Raw genomic sequence first — 13,780 nt, forward strand, 5'->3', positions numbered from 1 at the left:
TCAGCAACAATAGTGGTAACACCGAAACCATTGTAAGCCATTACTGTAAAGAATAATTCAACAGATCATCATTAGAACTCCTTCCACTCTTACAGGCAAACAATAACATCAAGAAACGATAACAATCAAGTTGACAGCTGAGAATTCACAACAAATGTTTCACAACTACTGATCAGCAAACCGTCATTTAGCCAAGGAAAATGGGCCAAAAAATCACTTTCGCAACTGTTCTCCACGAAGCTACACTTTCCTTTCTTTGTACAGTGTATGTACCAAGTAGTACAAATGAAGCCCACACTCATAAACACTCTCCACAAGCTACCAAATTAAAAAAAGGAAAAAAGAATAAACAGGCCATACATAATCACACCGGGCAAAAACCAGGAGCTCCCGACAGAAGGGAGGCGCTTGTTTTATACTATACACATACAGACAAATGACAAGAAAAACACCCTACCGAAGAAATGCTCATATAGACCACAAATAATAACAAATGTTACATCTCATTGGTTAGAATCGATCGGTTTGCCAGACCTCGCCTGTGAAATCCGGTTAGCGTAGATGGTTACTAGGCGCAGCTGCGTGCTGCTAAGCCCTTCCAAGTATGGAGCGAATGCTTTCCCAAGCATGATGTAGATATCCACCAGACAGAACACAACAGTCTAGAGTGAAAAGAAAATATTTCAAATGATCAGAAATGAATGGAAGTGAATTAAACAGATTTGTTGAATCAAGGCAGATGAAAAGGTCGGTAAGCAATTGAAAGGTCATGTGCAGAATAAGCAAGAGGTCATAGCATCTTATCTACCGCCCTGATGGTACCCACCTTTCGGACATCTGGACTTTGGTTGTTAAAAGCATCAAACAGTGCTGGCAAAAATGTTGGCAATTGATCGATCAATTCCTCTTGGGAAAGGCGCCCAACAAGCTGCACAATTGTCACAAGTCAAAAAAGTTTGTACAAGCCAGAGCAACCCTTAACAATAACAAAAGTAATTTTAAGTAAGTTTGAAACATGTTATTCCTTCCATGGGACTTATTTCAAATCAACACGATTTTTTTCACATTATTAGTCCATTTACCTCCAACCAGTACAAGTGACAATCTTCAATGTCACATATACTAAAATTAACACCAAATGGCTAAAGCTTGAAGCTCAAAAGCGAAGAATATAAAGGGGGTTGGGGAACTGGAAAGAAAACATTGGCACAAGCAACTAGGGTCACTTAAATGAAATAAGCCCAATATTGGTTTTTTATGAAGCAAAGATAGCTGGTAGGACAGTGTCAAGTCCATTTAAAACAAAGCAATATAATGACCTCAAATCCAGAACTGAGATTGAATACACTATCACATGATGCTCTTTGCACAATTCGAATATGTAACAGACACATAGGCACTTCTTTCATTAAATCACAATGAAGTTTATGTTATGCCATTAAAATTTGTGGCAATAATCAGATCAGACAGCAATACCAACTACATACATGAGAAATGAGATACCTTTGTCAAACAGTTGATACACACGACAAGTATCTTCTCATCATCACTGACCAATAGAGGTACTATAACCTGCATTAGAACCAAAGACCATCAAATTCAAAGTATAGTAAATTGCATTCAGTAGAAAGGGAAGCAACTATAATACATAAGATCAAATATTCATACGTACAGTAAGACATCTGAATGGATCATATTTTGCCAACAGAACATTTAAGCATTGGTTTGCCTCATTTGAAATCTGCACAGCAACAAAGAAATTTTAACAAGAACAATCAAGTCTGCAAAAATATAACGCTTAAAATGAAGGTAATACCTTAGCCATAGCATCTTTGGTCACATGCAGGAGTTTTTCGAGAACAATCTCTATAGAGTCTTCAATTGCGTCTTTCTGGCAGAAATATATGTTAGTAAGTAAAAAAAAGGAGAGTCAGCCAACTACCTAATCCTGTTCATGTTCACAAAAATGTGAATACCAGACCTGGTTGTTGAGCATCTCAGCAATTAAGGATAGAGCAAGCTCCCTCGTGGATGAATCAGAATCATCCAACACCTCAAGCACAGTCGTTAAGATTTGATTGAAGTACTGTTGCAAGATTGAAAGGCTGGCATTAGAACGCAAATAATAGATTGAGACCAGCATCTGTAATTTAAAATGTCCAGTAGTCATTAAACACTGAGCGCACTAGACAAATAGAAAAAGAAAAAATAATAATATGAGAAAGGGAGGGAGCTAAATTCTTTCAAGGACTTTAGTTTCTAGGTTCAAACTCTCAGTAGTCATCGCTCATTTGCCTAGCTCGTGGCGACTTATGGTTGAGGTCCAATAGGGAGCATGAGGAGTCTGCAAACCTCCGACAAGGTCCACAGCAGCTGGACAAGCTGCTGAGATCCAGTGACGCAAGAACAGCCACTCATGAACCAACGAATGAAGTTTCAACTTTCAACTATCAGATGCTATAGCACCATGATATGAGTGCAGATATGAGGCATTCTGGAATAGCATAGAAGTGCGGTCCACCTAAATCCCTTTTCACATTTAATTCAAGCAACATCCAATGAACCTAGAGCACCAATTTGAGTAGGAAGAACTTTTCAGATGGGCAAAAATACAGTTCACCAGTTTCCATGTTACTAAATTTTCTCTTCTTATTCTCTACCACCATCCCTAAAAGGCATTCCAATCAACACTAAGCAATGGCAAACTAATTAATCTGCAAGCCATGTCTCAAGCATTGCTGAGCTATCTGTTGCTAGATACAAAGAAGGAAGCAGGCTCAAGCCTCAAGCTATATGTAGGTTCATTTATTTCTGTTTGAAGAAAAGGGTGTCTTCGGACAACAGACCAAACTCCATTAACAAACAAGCAATGGGAGCACTAAAAAGTTGGTTTGTACATGAGAATCAGATCAAAGGGTGGTATAAATACAAACCAAATATGTTCACCTGAGACAAACTTTTTATTACAATTTCATGATTTGTAATGGCATATCTCCAAACCATGACAATTGTAATGTCATATATCCAATTAACCCAAAAAAAATGTTTTCGACAAAAAACTAAGTTTCAGAACTAAACACATTTTTAGATATCTAAGCTACGTGCAAACTGTTGAAAATATTTATAGATTCCATCATATTTACCAGGATGGCAGGATCTTCCCCTACTATTCTCAAAAAGAAGATTAAAAGGTTTCATTTTGGAATTAGAGTAGCGGCCTAGGAGAACAAACAAACTGAGAAACTAAGAGGAAAGAAGTGTGGTTAACATAAGGAAAATTTGTAAGATAATCATCAGGTTGCCAACCTTTGCCCAAATGGAGCTGTTGTTATCGAGGGAAGCATCAACCAACTGTTGCAACGCTTCCCGCTTTTCCGAGCTTGAAACTTCAGTATCATTGCTTATCTATAAAGTTGAGACTCATAAGTTACAAAAGGTACGAAGAGAAACACTGTCGCAGTTCAGGGCAGACTGTCAGTAAAAGTATTTTCCATTAGTACCTGATGAAGAACCTGTGGTATGCTCAGACCGTTGTCAGTGTGCAGGCTAGTCTTTATAGAACTAAGACTCACAATCATATCTCCCTCTTGAACACTTTCTTCAGTCGTCGAACCAACAGCATTATGACTATCAGAAGTAAGAAACCGGCTGAAATCTAACCGAGGAGTACTGCTAACAGCTTCACCATCTAAGGAGGCATCAGTTTTTTCAGGGTAGTTTGTCCAAGAGCGAGCAGCTTCCACAACTGAGCTACTGTTATTCTTTCTCTCTGCGCTCCTAGTTAAATGAACTTCAGTTCCCGTGGATGGCTCCAAGCTTTGAATAGCATGATCCATGCTCATATCAGAAGTTGTTCGACCTATAGAGACATTATGCGGTGTTGATTCTTGCATTGTACTGATTTTCTTTCCCCCTTCAGCATCAAGGGAACTAGAAGAATATCGCCCAAAAAGATAACCCTTCTTGGATGAGAGTGCATAGCCATCCTCTGAAGAAGTTCCAAAATCTGCCTGGTCATAAGATTTGGGGCGTGGACGCTCTTTCTTGCTCTGCAAGTAGTTCACCAGATCAACCTCAATACGAGGAGTTTTGATCTTCAGGGCTCGCCTCAAAAGGTTTTGATCTTCAACTGATAAACTGAGAATAAAATTTAGCACTGCTGTTGAATCAAAGTGAGAATAAACAGCTATGATACCAGAAATAGATGCTTCCTTCAATTTTGCATTCTTTTCATTTACTAAAGGTGCCAATTTTGAAAGCCATAGTTTGAGGAAGCCACTGTTACTATAACCATCAGAATCTACAGTGTACTTGCTGAATGATTTATTTGCAAACTCAAGAACAGCTAATTTTGCCTTTGGAGATCTCTGTTCATCTAATGAGCGTACTAGCGCAGGTAGCAACATATCAATAGCATAGGTCCGACCAACAATATCCAATGTTGAGGAGCATGGTTTTTTCACCAATTCTTTTGGATCAATAAGCCGTGAAAACACATATGGCAAAATCCGCTCGACATAACTTTCAAATGGCTTCTTGCAAGCTGGGATAAGCTCTGCAAGTGTAGTGAAAGCTGCCTGTGCAACCTTATGATGAGGATCATCCAAATGACGGAAGAACAGCTTCATGACCTTCTCAAAATTTTGAGTGATTTCTTGAATACCTTTCTGGCCTTGTTTCAATAAATTCCGAATAAAATCAAAAGCTGAAACTCTTGCTACCCAGTCAGAACTAGGGCTGAGACCCTCAGAAAGTGCATCATTTAGAGAAGCCAGAGAATCTGTATAGCCAGACACGTCACCCGATGTTACATGGCTATCATCAAAGCTGTGTCTGCCACTTGCAGAAGCCCTTGACATTACTTGCTTCCTTAGAAGAGGTCTCTGGAAATTTGGGACATGGTTATTATGTGAATCTCTGTGGACGGCATCCCTATAAGGCATATCAACATAGTTTTTCTCCATGTGCATTTGAGGGATTCGCCTAGTTGAACGAATATCATAACTCTCATCCATGCGGGCTCCTTCTTGAAGCCTCTCCGTAGATCTTCTTGAGTAAGGCATTGACAAGCCAGACATGGACTCAGACGACATATTACTCAAATATGGTGATCTTGATCGCTCTTTGGGGGCGAACTGTGTTGTCATTGTATCCAATAAGCGGGAACCTCCATTTCGTGAACTAGCAGCTGTGATGGAAGGAAGGGATGAATCCAGCAGTGCTGAGTTCTGCAATGACAAAACATTTGATGCTGGCGCTGCAAGTGGCACAGGAGGATCACGAGATGATGGAGGATCAACTCCTGCACTAGGATTAAAAGTAAATAAGAAACTGAAATTTCTATAGTATCACTGGAAAAACAGAAATGGTCAAATTGTTCAGCAATGCATAAAAAAAATGGTCCCTGTGTTTTTTTCCCATTTTTGGCAAGGCACGTTATTCTCATTTTGGTGCATATTTATTTATGTTTTTCCTTGTTTGCCTTATTTATCACACTTTGTCCCTACACATACACAAGAAATGTTCACATTAACTATTCTTTCTCCTAATTGCAACACATTAAAATAGGGCACATAGTCATTTTATCTCAAGTCTTGGTTTCATAAACCCCTCCCTTCGCTAACCCACGTACATACTGAGAATAATGAGAGTATAACATCAAAAGAAAAATTCTTAATAGCAATTTACGACTAAGCACTTTAAACATACCAAGATCCAAGCTTGTTGAGCGTGCAGCAGAGAAATTTTGCCCTGATATATTGGCACCTTTCAACAAACTTTCAATGGCAGAAACTTTTTCTTTGCTGGAGTTAAGCACACTCTCTAGGCTTCTTTCAGAACTTCTGCCAATCGTCTTTGACTGTGATAACCGAAGACTGTTTGATGAAAAAGATGAATCTGAAGATATAGCTGCGCTCTTGTCCATTGCAACAATAGCTGAAGTGCCATATCCAGGTACATGTGTACCACTTGCATGAGATGGAGCACGAGAAGGCTGCACAACCCTATCACGCAACGAAGGAGAAGCATACCTTTTGTGCACACCACCATCTTCATCATTTATTACCTGCATTTTTCTCCAATTAAAGAATGCAATGCAAGATATAGTAAGTAGTTGGTTGGTCCGAGAAAGCCCTGACTGAATGATGAGCATGTGTTTCTCTGGAATAGGAATCTAAGAGGAGAAAGAAAACAGAATGAAGAACAGAATGGCATACCCTCTGTATCGCAGGATCGAATGACATAAAAAGACGGCGTGAACGCTCAGGCCACGTCTTTGCAAACATTCTATAGCAAGTCCTTGCAGTTGCGCGAACCTAGAGTTGAGAAAACACCATGAAACACAAAAAAAATCCAAAATAAAGTACGTACAAAATCGATGATCCCAAGGAATGTGTACTTTCTCACCAAGACCAGTAGTAAAGAGAACAAAATAAGTTTTTATTGAGCAATTACATAATTAATCAATAAGAGGGCACATTCCTTAACTATATAAAGTATGGACATGGAACAGGGAACTGCCTTTAACCACACTGTTCTCCACAAAACCTTTCCTTTTCCTTTCTTGTGACATGAAAGGCCAGCATGGCCATTGGCCAGTCTGGTAAAACAGGACAGAAGGAATCACATTCACAGGTATGTGGGCATGCATGAATGCAAATATTAATTTTAACCAGGTTTTGAGCATCAGATCACTATGTTTACTTCACATTGTGAACAGAAACTAGCATGTATTGTTTGTTGCTGTTCCAAGCAAATTAAATTATCTTTTAGTGGAATTCGTAAGCAATCTGTGGGTAGAGTGCAAACCAGGACACAGTAGAAAGAGAGATCAGTTTTTTTATATAAATGGTTTTGTTTCAGTACAAAAATGAGCATGCCATGGTATGCAACAAAGTGCAAAAAATTGATCCTACCTCACTCATCGCGTCTGCTACACAGCATTTTATCATATCCTCATATAAATCAGCCGAACGTTGTATCTCTGGGGCATCAGCCCAATACTCAAGTACCAGAAGTGCATACTCACAGCACCTGGAATAGTGAGAAGTAAACTTTGAAAACCTTGCAGGAAAATAGCCAATGCACAATTTGAAAACAGCCAAACATGTGTACCTTGCACGGAGGATTGCGCTTCGGTCATTCTTTGCAGTGTCAACTATGCGAGGAAGAATCCTTGCAACCTTGCAATTTCGCAGAATCTGCAAAATATTCCATGTTAGCAAAGAGGTGAAAATAAATGCCATCCCTTAAGTACAAACATATCAAAAAACAAAAACATAACTCACAGTTTTAATACATGTGTCTGCAGATTCAGCGATTACAAGCACAGTTATGACAACAAGCTTAAAAAGCATCTGAAAAAAATCATAAGCATGTTAGGTTTGTTTCAAAAGGTATATGGGAGGATAGAAAATTAGGCATGCAATTACCGGGATAAATATTTCGGCACATGGCTCAAAATCACCAAGGAGTTCTTTGGACAGTATATTAAGAAGATGGCATGCCTGGGTATAAAAACAAGAGAGTGACGAAGTTTTCAACTTGAAAAAAAACATAATGTCAAGTATTCAATTCATCTTGTGTAACAGAAAAGGAAAAGTAACATATTTTTAAGAAAAACTCTTCACAAAATGAAAGAAGGATAAACAGTAAACAACAATACCTGTTTTACAATGCTAGAACGTCGATCAGACAGCTGCGTGGACAATGGAGGAACCAGTTGCTTCAAGAGCATAAGAAACGAGGGATAATCAATTGCACCTGACGAAATCACAACACAGAAAGAGAAAACTTGAATTTTTTAGAAAAAAATTAAGGCATGCAAGATCGAATTAGTAAAGGTAGAGTGTAGCTCTCATTGATGAACATTCAGGAGTGACAAATTCCCATGGCTTCATCATGAGTCATAATTGAACGGTGGTAAAAAAAATTTCCAATTTTGATTAAAAAATGGCATCCTCTTACAGGGAACTCCAATTAAATCCTCCAAACTGCAATGTTCACTATTGAGTATGAATAGATCTTTTCTTCCCCATACTACAAAAAGGACGTTTACCATCCCATTGATTCTAAATATGGAATCCCTATATATTTCACTTTGATGCTCATTTCAAAAACTTAAAATAAATCAGGAAAGACACATAGTTTTGAAGAAATAAGGAAAATAACACTGTGTTTTTTCCATTCTAGCCTGCTTAGCAATGAGACTTCCTTTTCTGGCCATATAAATGTTTTAAACTTTGCAGCCAAGACATACTGCAAAATATGATCTGTAGAAATACTAATGGGCTAGTAAAAAAAGCATACAGTGTTATTTTGGAAAAAGGATATGGATGCAGAAAATCAACCTCCATAAACGAGGGCTTCAATCCTTTGCATGGCAGCAATACGTAAAGACCAATCCTTTTCTGGAACAAGGGTAGCTGCAATCTTCTCAAACTCCCGAAGTAATTCTTTCTCAGAATGAACTTTTACTGGTTCCACTGCTTTTTCTGTTATATCAGTGTCACCTATAAATGACACAAAAAACTGCACATGAGAAAAACTTGCCAACCAGGACTTGACATGCAAATTGTAACAGATCTAGATTAACCAGAAAACATTAAATATCTTGTCACAGGATGCACACACCATAAAGTCTCAGGAAACACAGCCCAACTGAAGGACAAATTAACAATCTACAATATGTTATGGGGACAAAATTATTGAAACAAAATATCACAATGTGAACACAGTAGCCTTTTTGGATTTTTTTTTCCAGACGTGTTTTATACACATCATCAACATTCAACTAGAGTACTGCTAGGTCATGTCAATTGTCAACAATTTCAGACCAGTGTTCCCGAACAAGCCAACTATACAAGTAAACGGGTTGCAGATAAGGCTGAATAATAGGGCCAGTTGCTCAGATAAGTTGTATAATCACTGCTAGGTGCGTAACGGAGTGAACGAACGTACCTACTTTTAGAACATTGACAAAGACGAATCTATATGGTTTTAAAACTCACCACTCATAATATCTCCAAACAATTTAACTATATCCCGTTCAAACTTGTTTAATATCAGTACCAAATTATATTTGTAACTGAAGAACTGAAATTCAGTTCTATTGACGAAATTCAGAACCACTAGTACAGGGTATACACCACAACGTTGCCTGTCTGCCTGGTCCTCCTAGGAAAAAAGTTAGTCTTTTCTTGGCTGACTACGTCCTATAATCATGACACGCTGAAAGCATTTGGGGCATGAAATCCCCACGAGGATGCAGCAAGAGAAAGAAAGGCATGAACCAACTATGTCTAAGCTTGCACTCAGTCCAGCGAAACTACATTCAAATCCTCATGTGGAAAGTACAAAATTACCTCCAAATAGTGTACTTTCCCTTGGTAAGCTTTTTGTCCTTGGGCTGCCTCTTTTCGGATTAGCACTAACAGATCTAGACTCTGCTGCCTTATACTGCATTGCAGTATCAGATGATCGAACCTTTGGTTCTATTCTCTCCAACCTAGAATTTATTTCTTTTACCTGCAAGCACCAAAAAATACAATTTAGGGTAATCAAGCTCTGCTCATTGGCAGCATAAAATGAGTATAATGATTTTAGCATGAGATTCCCTAGTTCAACTATTAAAAGTAAATTCTAGCAATAAAAGTACCATGTAAGAAGGCAGATTATGGCGCTGCAACTCTTCATGAAATTGTGAACCCATGTGCTTGTACATCTCCTGTAATGCAAAATTAAAAGTGAAATGGTGAGCATACGGTCATGCAGAATAAAATAGCTGGTGCAAAAGAAGTGTTGGAGCAGGTCTATACAGCATGACATATGGAATCAACTAACCTCAATACAAGAGATAGCAGCGTCTCTAACACTTTGGTTCGAATCATTCATTAACTGCAGGACCTGCAGAGACAGGAAAATATTAGGGCCTCTAGCTATAGGGTACAGAAGGATATCAATGTGGATCTATGAATAAAAAGATAAACAGCAACCATCTCAAAGTGTTGACTTACAGGTGAAAGCAAAACTCGTTGCAAGGAAATCTCTGTAGAAGCAAATAGCCCGACTGCAGTGGCTACCGTACGTACAAACTCTTCCCGCACCCTCCAACTCTTATGAGTCCATGCATAATTTCCAGCTCTTTCAACGATTATTGTTGGCGAAGAAACCTGAGATTTGGACAAAATCAAATTTTTTTCATGCCAATAATCCAAAACTTTAGAACTAGTCGAGCATGATTGGCATGAATGCTTGATAACCAAACGACAAAGTCCACACGTAACGGACTAACAGTATCTTAGCATTGTAATTGAGTAGTGACTAGTAAAAAAAGGTATCAGGATTAAGAAGTTATTTACATTGCAAATAGTCATAGATTGAAGCACTGATGCATTTTATGGAAAATCACAGCCCCAATAGGCATATTATTCCAATGCTAAAAGGTAGAAACAATAAAGAATGATCTTTACATGCTCCAATATTACAGCGCATACAGGAAAGCATCTAAATACTTAAGTCGAACCCAGGATTATCTTTGCTACAACCAAATTCACTAAAGAATAAGATGCCCCCCTGGAAGTTCAACTTGTAACAATACTCAAGCTCAAGCGCACACGGTTCCTGCAAGAGACCATCAATATAAATGTTACACCTGTCAATCTATTATTGTCCAACTGGTAGAACTTTGGATTTCTTCCTTCAGCACAGCTCTGCAACTTCCGACTCTACGATGCCCCACCCGACCTACCCAAAAACAAGCCCCAAATTTACAATCGGCTCCTGCTCAACCTCTAAGCTCGAATTCGCAACGTAATCTAGCTTCCCAATTACACGCATTTCCCGGGAGAGTTTACAGGCTAACGAGCGCCGCCGAAGGGAGCTCACCTCCATCAGGGTGATGAGGAGCTGGCGCGCGGCATCGCGGACGGGCTGCTTGCCGTCCCCGAGCCGCTCGACGGCGGCCGGGACGAGGGCGTTGAGGTGGATCTTGAAGTGCTCGCCGGCGACGACGGCGGCGGCGGAGAGCGCCTGGAGGCCGCCCTGGGCGATGCGGAAGTTGGCGTCCCGCGTCAGATCCATGCAGGTGTCCACTAGCGCGGTGACCTCGGCCGCCGTCAGCCCGCGGCGCGCCGCGGCGTCGAGCGCCTCGTGCAGCCGCTCGACCCCGGCCAGGCGCTCCTTGGTGTCCTTGGCGCGCGCCGCCTCCAGCGCCGCCTCCATTGTCCCCGCGCGCTCGGGGGCTCCGGCGGCCCCGCCACGGGGGAGAGCTCTAGGGTTCCCGGGCCGGGGGGGACCGGCGGCGAGGGGGAGCGGGAGTGGCCGGATCTGAGAGGAGGGGAGGGGAGGGGAGGGGAGAGGGGGGAGGTGGGGGAGTGACAGAGAGCGCACACAGCGAGACGAACACCAGATGCTAGGGTGGTTGGGGGCTTTAGGTGGCCTTTGTGCGCTTAGCCCCCTGACATTTTGTATCCTCGCACCCCGGGGGGCTTTGCGTACAAGCCTCTGCATGAAAATGGACTGGGCTCCGGGAGACCGGAGCGGTGGGCCCCTCTACGAAGAAGGAAATTGAGGCAAATGCCGGTGGCGCGTTGAAATTTGGGCATATTTTAAACGGTTTTTTCCTTTCTCAAAAGCCACGTTTTGGGGAGTGGGCAGGAGGAATGGATATTTTCCAAATTCTCTTTTGGAATGGTTCTGTTTCATTTCAGCTTGGCGACAACGTTAGTACTACGATCCAAACGATCCGTTTCATACCCTTAGCATGCAAGGTAACAAAGGCGTGAGAGGAGATCGCAATCCATTCCAAATCATTCCCACCGCCCAATGATGCGTGCGGCATGTCTGTCTCCTTGAGCTGCTGATCCGTTCGAGTGCAGGCATCATTCCAGGCTTGAGTGCCATTGTTACGGCAGCTTTAGATTATGCGTGCCAATTGTACATGTGAAAAAACTGATGAATTTATTTAAAAAAAAAACTGATGAAAAAATGTTGTTTAAACATATGATGGAAAAATATGATGTCAAATCTTCTCGTACACGTTCAGTAGGACACTAACCTTAAAGCAACTCTAAGAGTCTTGCCATCTCCCTCTCCAAATTAATTTTTGGCAAGTCTGCTAGAAAAGCACCATCCAACAAAATTGCTATCCGAATGTCCATCCCATCCGACTTGCTAAATTCTTCCCACACTCAGTGGCAAAGCCAGCAATGGGGTGGGGGGCTCAAGTCCCCTACCCACCTATAAACAATGGAGCCCCCTGAGTCCCCCATAATTTTTTTAGAAGAAATGAGGAAGAAGAAGAGGGAGGAAAAGAGAGGAAGAAGAACCCCCTACGGGCCATGGCTGGCTCCACCATTGCCCACACTTTCCAAACTTGGCAAGCGAGTTTGGCTTGCGAAATGTGCAAAATGGAAAGTGCAAAATGTAGAGTCTGTTGTAGTACGAAATGGAGATACTGTTGAAGTGGATGGAGAGTGTAGATTTTTAGAGAGGAAACTAACTATTGGAATTTGGAGAATGGAAAATGGATAATTCGTTGGAATGAGCAACTTAGGGCCTGTTTTCTTCCACTTGCTAAACTTTAGCACCCGTCACATTGAATGTTTAGATACTAATTAGGAGTATTAAACGTAAGCTATTTACAAAACCCATTACATAAGACGAATCTAAACGGCGAGACGAATCTATTAAGCCTAATTAGTCCATGATTTGACAATGTGTTGCTACAGTAAATATTTGCTAATGATGGATTAATTAGGCTTAATAGATTCGTCTCGCCGTTTAGATTCCACTTATGTAATTGGTTTTGTAAATAGTCTACGTTTACTACTCCTAATTAGTATCTAAACATTCGATGTGACACGTGCTAAAAATAAGACACAGGAAAAAAACGCCCCCTTAATATGGAGAGGTATCTTTCTGCCAACTTGGATAAAAAGTCAAATGGAGAGTAAAAAATGAATAGTCTGTTGAAGCTGCTCTCAGTGGAACAAAGGGAATCAGCCTTTTATGCGTGCCTAGTCCTGCATCTAGCCTTCTAGGCCATTTTACTCTTTTGCTCCATCAAGGCATCAACGGTTATCACCGGCACGGACGGAAAGCCCCTGTCGCGACGACCAAGGGACGACGAGGAAGGCCTGGCCAAAACGAACTTGAAAATCTCAGGCCGGCTGCATGCTACTAGCCGATGGATGCATGGGGCCGTCAGGCGCCTCCTGTAGCTGCTATAGCCGATGCTGATGGCAACCGGATGATGCGCTCGCTCGCACCCGCACCATGCACCAACCACGGCGACGTTACGCCTCAACCGAACCTCCCCTCTCAAGGCCCCCAATTCGCTGTCTTGGTCTCCGTAACACGAATTCCGTTCGTTCGCCTCGGCCAAGGGGAAACGAAGAACGCATTCCGATTTCCGAGCATCCAGCTTCCAAGCGTGCGCGCAGCTCACTGATCACTGATAGCTGCAGTGCAGGCGTGCAGCCGGTTACTGATACCAGATCCTCTCGCACAGTCGCACGGGCGGCACGGCCATCCCCGAAGTCTCAGGAGTTTTCAGGTGCTAACTGTCGGAGATACGTGCTTAAAGTACGATCCGGATTTTATAGGGAGGAAAAACACATAGATAAAAAATGATGCAAATATATAACACAGGTAAACAGGCAACAAATGTTACAGAATCACCAAGCGCGTGTAGACGCTGATAAAAACACACGAAGTCACAATTCACGCGATTTTTCACGCAAAAAATATGCACGGGCTGTGTGTGCATGCAACAACG

General features: G+C 41.4%; 1 protein-coding gene across 1 annotated transcript; it reads right to left on the reverse strand.

The window, feature by feature from the left end:
- Positions 1 to 144: 144 nt before the first annotated feature.
- LOC117864339 (CLIP-associated protein) lies at positions 145 to 11,348 on the reverse strand. The gene is made up of 21 exons (XM_034748402.2): positions 10,888 to 11,348; positions 10,017 to 10,172; positions 9,844 to 9,906; positions 9,659 to 9,727; positions 9,366 to 9,528; positions 8,352 to 8,513; positions 7,667 to 7,764; positions 7,434 to 7,508; positions 7,290 to 7,358; positions 7,117 to 7,202; positions 6,918 to 7,035; positions 6,219 to 6,317; positions 5,710 to 6,067; positions 3,501 to 5,302; positions 3,307 to 3,405; positions 1,982 to 2,086; positions 1,817 to 1,891; positions 1,673 to 1,741; positions 1,504 to 1,572; positions 827 to 928; positions 145 to 662 (listed from the first exon to the last, which is right to left on the reverse strand). Exons 1-21 carry the CDS (start codon positions 11,221 to 11,223, stop codon positions 504 to 506), a joined length of 4,332 nt encoding a protein of 1,443 aa, XP_034604293.1. The 5' UTR covers positions 11,224 to 11,348; the 3' UTR covers positions 145 to 503.
- Between the last annotated feature and the right edge of the window lie 2,432 nt (positions 11,349 to 13,780).

This window comes from Setaria viridis, chromosome 7 (genome assembly GCF_005286985.2).
Source record: "Setaria viridis chromosome 7, Setaria_viridis_v4.0, whole genome shotgun sequence".
NCBI lineage: Eukaryota > Viridiplantae > Streptophyta > Magnoliopsida > Poales > Poaceae > Setaria > Setaria viridis.

What these genes read in the sequence shown, in the direction of transcription:
- LOC117864339 (XM_034748402.2), bottom strand. Translation starts at nt 11,223, where the DNA reads ATGGAGGCGGCGCTGGAGGCGGCGCGCGCCAAGGACACCAAGGAGCGC. An exon ending in AACGAGTTTTGCTTTCACCT is followed by an intron (nt 9,907 to 10,016) that starts GTAAGTCAACAC and finishes CTGTCTCTGCAG; the next exon opens with GTCCTGCAGTTAATGAATGA. An exon ending in AGCGCAATCCTCCGTGCAAG is followed by an intron (nt 7,036 to 7,116) that starts GTACACATGTTT and finishes TCACTATTCCAG; the next exon opens with GTGCTGTGAGTATGCACTTC.